The sequence below is a fragment of the Macaca thibetana genome, chromosome 16, assembly GCF_024542745.1.
Source record: "Macaca thibetana thibetana isolate TM-01 chromosome 16, ASM2454274v1, whole genome shotgun sequence".
NCBI classification, from domain to species: domain Eukaryota; kingdom Metazoa; phylum Chordata; class Mammalia; order Primates; family Cercopithecidae; genus Macaca; species Macaca thibetana.
The window spans coordinates 49036129-49045292 of record NC_065593.1 but is presented as its reverse complement, the minus strand read 5'-3'; the positions used below and the strand labels follow the sequence as shown (position 1 = coordinate 49045292).

The 9164-nt window shown below is 58.2% G+C and overlaps 1 protein-coding gene across 2 annotated transcripts; it reads left to right on the top strand.

Moving 5' to 3' along the window:
* Positions 1 to 764: 764 nt before the first annotated feature.
* NEUROD2 (neuronal differentiation 2) lies at positions 765 to 4016 on the top strand. Of its 2 annotated transcripts, none has more exons than XM_050762797.1 (2): positions 765 to 1146; positions 2273 to 4016. In XM_050762797.1, exon 2 carries the CDS (start codon positions 2278 to 2280, stop codon positions 3424 to 3426), a length of 1149 nt encoding a protein of 382 aa, XP_050618754.1. In that variant the 5' UTR covers positions 765 to 1146; positions 2273 to 2277; the 3' UTR covers positions 3427 to 4016. The 2 variants fall into 2 exon arrangements, with proteins under 2 accessions (XP_050618754.1, XP_050618752.1); XM_050762795.1 differs by lacking the exon at positions 765 to 1146 and adding an exon at positions 2006 to 2095.
* Positions 4017 to 9164: the final 5148 nt, after the last annotated feature.

The window sequence follows — 9164 nt, the reverse complement described above, 5'->3', positions numbered from 1 at the left end:
CCAAGTCTGAAGGCCAAGAGAGAAAGCCGCTGGTGGACTGGTCACCTGTCTGACAGTGGGAGGAGGAGAGTGAGAGGTTTCTAGGTTAGGAATCCAGACTTAGACCCTCCCCTCCACCCCCAGATGGGTGGTGCACAGGCTCATCTCACAGCCCCTCCCCACCTCCACCCTAACATGGATACGCCCCCAACAACCAAAGAAAGATCTCCCATCGGCTGACTCCACAGATACACACATGTCCCCACAGACACACACACGCCCATGCAGAGGCACAGACATCCAGGCACATCTTTCCCTTTCTCTGTCTTTCCCTTGGTTTGAATTTCGTTTAGCCACATATGTTGTGTGTGCGTGAGGGCGGGTGGGGGAGGGGCAGACAGGGATGAGGGATGGCATGGTGCCAATATCTACCTATGGGGCTCGGGCCAGGGACGCCCCTTACAGCCTTCCTGGGAGGGGGCCTCAGCTGTCCCTTTGTGGCCAAGGGGACCCTCCTGGGGAGTGGGGGCAAGCACAGAGGTCCCCTCTCCCCAGCCCAGGGTCTGGTCCCTGACCCACCTTGGGGGCCTGCAGGGGAGGAAATGGACAGAGCGGGACCCTGAGGGAGGATAGAATTGGCTACCATGAGTCCCCAGTGTCCAGCCTTGCCACCCCATTGTTCCCATGTGGGGGACTCTATATCCAGGGGGGCAACTCCTCCCACCTTCCTCTCAATCCCTGCTTTCCCTGCGTTGGGCGGGGAGGGGAGGGCAGCAGAAATATTTATTTATTTCCTTTATTTATTTAATTTTTTTTTTTTTTGGAGTAGAGAGTGACAGATGGCGGCGGGTCCCGGGGGAGCCGGCTCTCCCCCAGTGCAGACGCATGCCAATCACCGTCTCTCATGTGATAGCTGCTGCCCGTGACGTGCCAAGCCCATATGGCCTGGCATAGAGGCTGGTACCCCGCCTGGTAGAGATGCCACACTCGCTCCGCGGTTCGCATGGCGCTCTGAAGACGCCGGCGCCCGCCGCCTTGAGGAGCCGCTGCCCCCGCTCCCTGAAGATGGGGGAACAATGAAATAAGCGAGAAGATCCCGCTTCTCCCCCCTCTCTCTCTTGCCCCCTCCCCCCCTCCCCTCCCCTCTCCCCTTGACTCCTCTCCGAGGTAAGTTGTCCGAAAGGGAGCTAGATCTGACCCGCCGGTTGGGAGGGGGGGCGGCAGCTTCGGCCGAAAGGAGGGTCCTCAAATACCTCCTTCCTGGGATGATGCCCTCCTCATTGAGTGGGCATCGGAGGCGCCCCAGATTCTCTCTCCCTTTGGGGCTGCAGCCCAGGGGGCTGCAGAGGAGGTGTCTCTGCCTGCGATGGGCTCGGTGGGGGTGGGGGGAAGGCAGGATCACGGAGGGGGAGATGCGAAGAGGCCGAGACGGAGGACCCCTCCATGGTTGTCCCAAAAAGCCTGCGACCTTTCCCCACCACCAAAAAAAAGGGAAGCAAACAAACAAATTTGGATTTTTCCCCATCAATCCCCAAATACAACGAGATCTGAAGAGCCGTGTGGGAGGGAGGCAGCTTGAAGGGGGAAGGGGGTCCCTGACCGTAGGGGGGACGGACTGGGCTCGTTTCTCTCAGTCTCCTCCCCATGCCCTGCTGCTTCAGTCCTCACCGCCCAGAGCCGGCTCCGGGAGCTGGGGACGCATCGGCTAGAGGAGACGATCCTCCCGCCTCTGGAATTGGGGGTGCGGGGGTGGGGGCCAAGCAAGGGGCGGCGCGCAGCCAAGTTGCAAATTGGATTAGGGAGCGTGGGGGTGAGAGCCACGGGAGGGGTAAGGGAGCTGGGCCGAGGGGCCCGGGCCGAGAGAGCGCTGAGCGGGGCAGCTGTCCCCACCGGCGGCCGACCAGCCTGTCTCCACTGCCAGGAGAGAACAGGCTTTCAGGGCGAGTGCGCCGCCTTCCCTGGCAAAGATATCTGGTCCCTAAAATCCCCACCCGGTCTCTGCCCTGACCCTGAGAAGAAGCAGGCGCGGGGAGCAGCCCCCGATTCAAGCGAGGGGCGGAGCCGGGGCCCAGAGCCTGGGAGAGGGCCTGGGCCGAGATCCCAGGCCGGCAGCCGGGTAGGGCTGGGCCGGCTCTGGGCGGGGCAGGCGGCGGAGGTGGGCATCCAGGGTAGCCTAGGCAGGAGCCTGCACGAGACTCGGGGGTGGAGACGGGTTGTGGGGGACGTCGTGACCCCAGCGTGCCCCTCACTTTGTGCTGTCTGTCTCCCCTTCCCGCCCACGGGGCGCCCTCAGGCACCATGCTGACCCGCCTGTTCAGCGAGCCCGGCCTTCTCTCGGACGTGCCCAAGTTCGCCAGCTGGGGCGACGGCGAAGACGACGAGCCGAGGAGCGACAAGGGCGACGCGCCGCCACCGCCACCGCCTGCGCCCGGGCCGGGGGCTCCGGGGCCAGCCCGGGCGGCCAAGCCAGTTCCTCTTCGTGGAGAAGAGGGGCCGGAGGCCACGTTGGCCGAGGTCAAGGAGGAAGGCGAGCTGGGGGGCGAGGAGGAGGAGGAAGAAGAGGAGGAAGAAGGACTGGACGAGGCGGAGGGCGAGCGGCCCAAGAAGCGCGGACCCAAGAAGCGCAAGATGACCAAGGCGCGCTTGGAGCGCTCCAAGCTTCGGCGACAGAAGGCGAACGCGCGGGAGCGCAACCGCATGCACGACCTGAACGCAGCTCTGGACAACCTGCGCAAGGTGGTGCCCTGCTACTCCAAGACGCAGAAGTTGTCCAAGATCGAGACGCTACGCCTAGCCAAGAACTACATCTGGGCGCTCTCGGAGATCCTGCGCTCCGGCAAGCGGCCAGACCTAGTGTCCTACGTGCAGACTCTGTGCAAGGGTCTGTCGCAGCCCACCACCAATCTGGTGGCCGGCTGTCTGCAGCTCAACTCGCGCAACTTCCTCACGGAGCAAGGCGCCGACGGTGCCGGCCGCTTCCACGGCTCGGGCGGCCCGTTCGCCATGCACCCCTACCCGTATCCGTGCTCGCGCCTGGCGGGCGCACAGTGCCAGGCGGCCGGCGGCCTGGGCGGCGGCGCGGCGCACGCCCTGCGGACCCACGGCTACTGCGCCGCCTACGAGACGCTGTATGCTGCGGCAGGCGGTGGCGGCGCGAGCCCGGACTACAACAGCTCCGAGTACGAGGGCCCGCTCAGCCCCCCGCTCTGTCTCAATGGCAACTTCTCGCTCAAGCAGGACTCCTCGCCCGACCACGAGAAAAGCTACCACTACTCTATGCACTACTCGGCGCTGCCCGGCTCGCGGCCCACGGGCCACGGGCTAGTCTTCGGCTCGTCGGCTGTGCGCGGGGGCGTCCACTCGGAGAATCTCTTGTCTTACGATATGCACCTTCACCACGACCGGGGCCCCATGTATGAGGAGCTCAATGCGTTTTTTCATAACTGAGACTTCGCGCCGGCTCCCTTCTTTTTCTTTTGCCTTTGCCCGCCCCCCTGTCCCCAGCCCCCAGAGCGCAGGGACACCCCCACCGACCCCAGCGCCGGGCGCGGGGAGCGGGCCACCGGTCCTGCCGCTCTCCTGGGGCAGCGCAGTCCTGTTACCTGTGGGTGGCCCGTCCCAGGGGCCTCGCTTCCCCCAGGGGACTCGCCTTCTCTCTCCCCAAGGGGTTCCCTCCTCCTCTCTCCCAAGGAGTGCTTCTCCAGGGACCAGTCTCCGGGCGCTCCCTGGAGACACCCCCTCCCCCATTCCCAATATCTTCGCTGAGGTTTCCTCCTCCCTGCAGGCCCAAGGCGTTGGTAAGGGGGCAGCTGAGCGATGGAACGCGTTTTACCCTCTCATTATTATTTTAAAAACAGACACCCAGCTGCCGAGGCAAAAAGGAGTCAGGCGCTCCCTCTTTCTTGAAGAGGGTAGAAGTCAGGGCGCCGGAGCCCGGGCCTGGAACGCCCTCACCCCCAACCTCCAGTCTCCGCGTTTTGCGATTTTAATTTTGGCGGGAGGGGAAGCGGATTGAGAGGAGAGAGAGGCCAAGAAAATTTGTAACTAGAATCTGTTTTTCCCTTTTCCTTTTTTTAAACAAACAAACATACAAAAGAAAAAAAAAAAAAAAAAAAAAGCTAAGACGCGACGGAAGCCGAACGCAGAGTCCGGATCGGAGAGAAAACGCAGTAAGGACTTTTAGAAGCAATAAAAGGCAAAAAAAACAAAAAACAAAAAAAAACAAACAAAAAAACCACTACTACCAATAATCAAAGACACAAATATCTATGCAAGGAGGCTCCACTGAGCCTCGCGGCCCGGCCCGGCCCCGGGATGCCCCGCCCGGCCCGCGGGCCGCCCCGCCCGAGCGCGGATCTGTGCACTTTGGTGAAGTGGGGGCCCGCGCCGCCCCCTCCCCCTCCCCAGGTTCTTACAATCAGTGACTCGGAGATTTGGGGCCCCAGTGCCACTGCCCTCCCCCGCCCCGTCCCCGTTGTGCGTCATGCTGTTTTTTAAAAACCTGTTTCCAAATTTGTATGGAATGGCAAACTGTTGGGGGGTCGGTTTGGGGAGGGAGGGTTTGCATGAAAGACACACGCACACCACACCGCACGCACAAACAGGCCCGGCGCCGACGTCCGGGGGGGCAGAAGGAGGTGAGCTCGCCGGCTCCTCCTCCCCGCGGGCACTTCTGTCCCCTCCTGGGGTGAGGGGTGGGGATGGAGACCTGGGGGCAGCCCCACTCCTGCCCGGACTGTGCCTCGGTGGGTGCCAGGCGCAGGGCGATTTCCGGTGTCTGGAGAGAGTATTTTTTGGTCCAAGGAGTCCTCCTGGCTTTAGCTGGTGGGTGGGCGGGGAGAGGTCTGAGGGCTCCTGCTGGAGGTTCCCCCAAAAAGGGGCAAAAGGAGACCTTCTCCCCACCGGAGGCAGGGGATCAGGCATCCAAATACACGATGCAAAAATGCAAACCCACAGGCGACACACCCACACACTCACCCACACACACGCAATTTTACCTTCCTCTTGTAGCGAAGATGAAACTCCCGTCGGACACCCGAAGTGCATTGCGTGTTTCTGTTCAGTTTAATGACGATTAATAAATATTTATGTAAATGAGATGCAAAGCCGGACCGGTTTCTCACGGTGGCCTCATTTCATTGAGCAGGGAGAGAAGATTTGAGCTGGGGCTGGGGTCATGAAGGCAGAGTGTCAAGTGACTGTGCAGAGGCCAAAGAGAGGGACCCTGGACATTCTTCGGTAGGATTCCTGCCCTAACCACCCCCCATACACCCACTGGGCTATACTAGCTACCCCTCCCGGACCCAACCCAGGCTCGCACCTTCCCAGCACTAAAGCACTGACATCCTTACACTTCTTCACTCCCGGACATGCACAGGCACCTCCCTTGAAAACAAAATACCTTTTCATCACCGAAAAATGATCAAGTTGGAAACAGCCCGTCATTTTACAACTCTCTGCCCACTGTTGCAAAAAGCAAGTGGGCAGAGACAAAGAGACAACCATTGAACCAGACAGGGGTATTTTTAAACAAACAAAAAAAATTATAAGGTCATGAAGATGAAATATTAATGCGGGAGGCCCCTTTTTCATCTTAAAGTTGTGTTTGGGTGGACTCAGGGGAATCAGCCATTTTGGTCTCAGGAATGTTGACATTTTTAGGGGTGTCGACAAGGTTGGAGGAACACCCCCAGAGGTCTATGAGGTGGCTGAGTCTCAGTGCCCACCCAGTAGAGAGGAACCTAACCATGTTCTCCCCTGGGACAGGGCAGCAGGTGCCCACCCCATCCAAATCTGGGCTGATTTCTTCCTGCCTGGTACAGTTCTGAACAGAGGGAACCCTAAGGGCTTAGAAGGGAGGAAAGGCACTGGATGAGTATCTCCTGCTCAGATAACGCGGCCTCACAATTCTTTTTTCTCTGAACCTCAGAGGCAGGGGCAGCTCTTAACTGACTTCCCTGAAAGAGCCCCTCCTACTCCCCCTGCTCAGCGCTCAGTGCACGCTGTAGTCCTAGAATATTTGAAGAAGGTTCTGAGCCCCAAAGACTCCAATCCTAAAGCCTGAACACATTTAGGAGTCCCCCAAGGAGGCTGTTTCTGATGCTGCTCATTTAAATCATTTCTCCAAACACTGTGGCTCGTTTTAGGGCTGAAATGGAGCTTGTAGTGTTGGGGTTGAGGATTAAGGTCAAGCGTGCAAAGGCTTTTAAAGATTGGGTCCAAGAACCCAAAATAATATCTCCCTGACAAGCAGGAAAGGGAAAGGTTGTTGAAGAAGGAAGTCCTACAAGTCAAAGGGTGGATCCAATTATACTCTGAGCTTGAGCTCATTGCATCCCCTAAATGTCTGTCCTCAAACCCTTTCTGTCCCCCAGTAGAAAGGATACCCTCCCCGTGGTCAGGAAGGCAGTCAGCAGAGGCGCCAAGGCCAGGAGCTGTTCACTCTGGGGTGCTGACCCTCGTCCAGTGTGTTTCCTTCCGGCTGCAGAGGGAGGTCTATGTGCCTGACCCAGGGGAACATGGAGCAGGGGGCCCTTTCCAATGCCGCGCCGGAATTCTCCAGCAGTTTTCAGAACATTTTTACCAGCATTCTTTCAAAATTTCACTGCCTTCTCTGGAATTCTCCCGACATCGCCTCTCTAGAGTGAGATCACAGACTGGGGCCTTCATCCCCCGTATGTGTCCCTGTCTTCAGCATCTTATAAACCTCTGAATCACTCTTATTCATGGAAGAAAGGAGTTGGCCCATCTTCCTTCCCCCTCACTTATTGCAGGGAGTGTGGAGCAAGGCACATATCCCAGATCCTAACCTGCAAAAGTCTGATCTGCACTCATGGCATAGGGCAAGGCCTGGCGGGGCAATTGCAGAGAAAAGGAACTTGGCACTTATCCCAAGGCCTGATTCTTATCCTGCCCTGGGAACAAGGTTAATTGGGCTTCTCCCCTACTCAGCCAGTTTCCTAGAACCTGCTCAGAAGTCCAGAGCTGGGCGGAATTGGGGCCTGAAGCAAAGGACCCCTCCATGTGGCTCCCCTGGACACACCACAGACTTCTTTCTATGCATTGTTCTTCAGCTACCCTACATGGCTCAATTCTGTTTTGAAGCAGGATTCTAGCCCTTTTAGAAAGATGCTGACGACTCTTGGGCCTGTGTGACTGTGATCACATTAGGTGGGGGTGCACGGGTCCCTTTTGGGACAGAAATCCCCCTGAGTGACTCCGCTTCTAGTGAATCCCGGCATCCACACCAGTCTCCACTTTCCCGTTTCCTGACCCTTCCCCCCACATTCCCTGCACTCTGGCTGGCTCTCGCCTCTCATCACCCTCCTCCCCAGTGCTCAACTTCCCTGGCGAGATGGTGTGATGAGCAGGAGAAGAAGATGTGCGCGGACATGCGGCCCCAAACGTCCCCTTGCAGGTCTCTTTCTCTTGCTTGCTCTCCCGCCTGTGCACACACACCCAGATATGCTCCAAGAACAGAAGCAGGGGAGGGTCCAACGTAGTGCCCGGCCTGGGGAGAAGGCACAGATAGGATGCCCTTCTTGCCCTAGCCTCAGCGTCAGGATCTCCAAGCGCCCACCAGCCAGCTCAGTTCAACCCCTGGGCCGCGGAACTCGACGACTGGATCCAAGTTCAATCAGGAGGACTTCTTCCTCTTGATTTTCCAGCCCCCATTCTAAGTCCAGCATTTGGAAGGTGACAGAGAAAAAGAGGTATCTCTGAGTCCAGGCCATTTGCCCATCTGGCAAGAAAGGGAAGGAAAGTAGTTACTCCCTGTCCCTTCACTGTTAAGCTCCATTCCTGTCCCTTCACCGTTGAGCTCCGTTCCAGCCATGACTCAGACAGTGAGCCATGGACTCCCAGTAAACCCCCAGCCCTGATTTTGTGACTCGGGGAAACAGCCTGATAAATCACTGGGGGACACCGACCCCCATGAGGGTCAGTGGCAGGAAAACCCTGACACTCTGGAGGCTCCATGGGGCTGCGACTGCTTCTCTTTTTCCCTTTCATGGGAAAGTCCACAAGCTGATGGACACAAGAATTTCTGGGCAGAGGTCAGAGATTTCGTTCTCTCTTGGGCATCCTTGCTTCCTCCTCTTCCCCAGAATCATTGACAGGAATTCACCTGCTCTGAGGGGAGCCATTGATTTGAGGGGGATTGGGACTAAGATATGGTTCTAGATTCTACAGTTTAGTCCTTAAGGAAGCTGGGGAGAAAGAGAAGGCAGAAACCAGGACTGAGCAGCTTTAGCCTGACCTATGCTCCCAACCCCTCCATGGCAACAGAGGGGCAGCGCAGGACTCCGCATCTGACCTGCTCCAGTGTGCTCAAAGGAGGATGCTGCTTTTTGCGAAAAGTGGGAGGGGCAGATGGGCCTCTGCTGTCAGAACAGGCTTCCCAACTCACAGCCCAAGACACTGTCATTTTTCCATCCTTCAGGGCTGGGATACCCAGGCGCTGGCTACGGGGCCAGAGCAGAAATGACACCTGAACTGTGAGAAACCTTAAAACCCTGCCCCGGTTCTGAATTCTGAAGCAGCTTCTGCCTTTCTGTCCTGCAGCTTTAAAAATTCTCGACAAAGTTTCCCTAGGTGAGAAGTGGTAAGAAAGGGCGCAGCTGCTTTGGGAGGGCTGTTTTGCTCTGGAAACTTTCTCCATCCTAAAGCACTGGGACAGGGGCGCCAGCCCTGGGAGTGTGGACCCGAGAAGAAGGCCAAGACCAGGGCTGGGTTCACAGGAAGGAGGGCAACGGATTTCAGGAAGGAGATGCGAGGAGCGGAGTCACCTTAGTTCCCTAGTGCAGGGAAGGGAAGCTGGGGCGCTCCGAGGGGAGGAGAAGAGGGAACCTCTAGGCGCTGGCCGTGCCCAGGGAGCTGGGGTACAGCGTTGGGTGGAGACGCTGCCCAGGTGTGAGCCAGGGTATGGCTCTAGCGCAGCCAACTCTCCTGCCCGCTCCAGCGCGGGAGCGCAGCGCGGTCTCCCCGGGCTGATGCGGGGCTGCGGAGTTCCATACCAGAGTGTGTGTCTGGTGTTTGGGTATTTAAACCTCTCTCTCAGGCTCTCTCCGTATCTGTCTGCGTCTCATTCCTCTTTTTGGAATTAATTGAATTAGGAACGGGTCTTTCCGGGTCTCTTCCGCCTCCCGCCTGAGGCTGCGCTGGCCAGGAGGCCAAGGCTGCGAGGC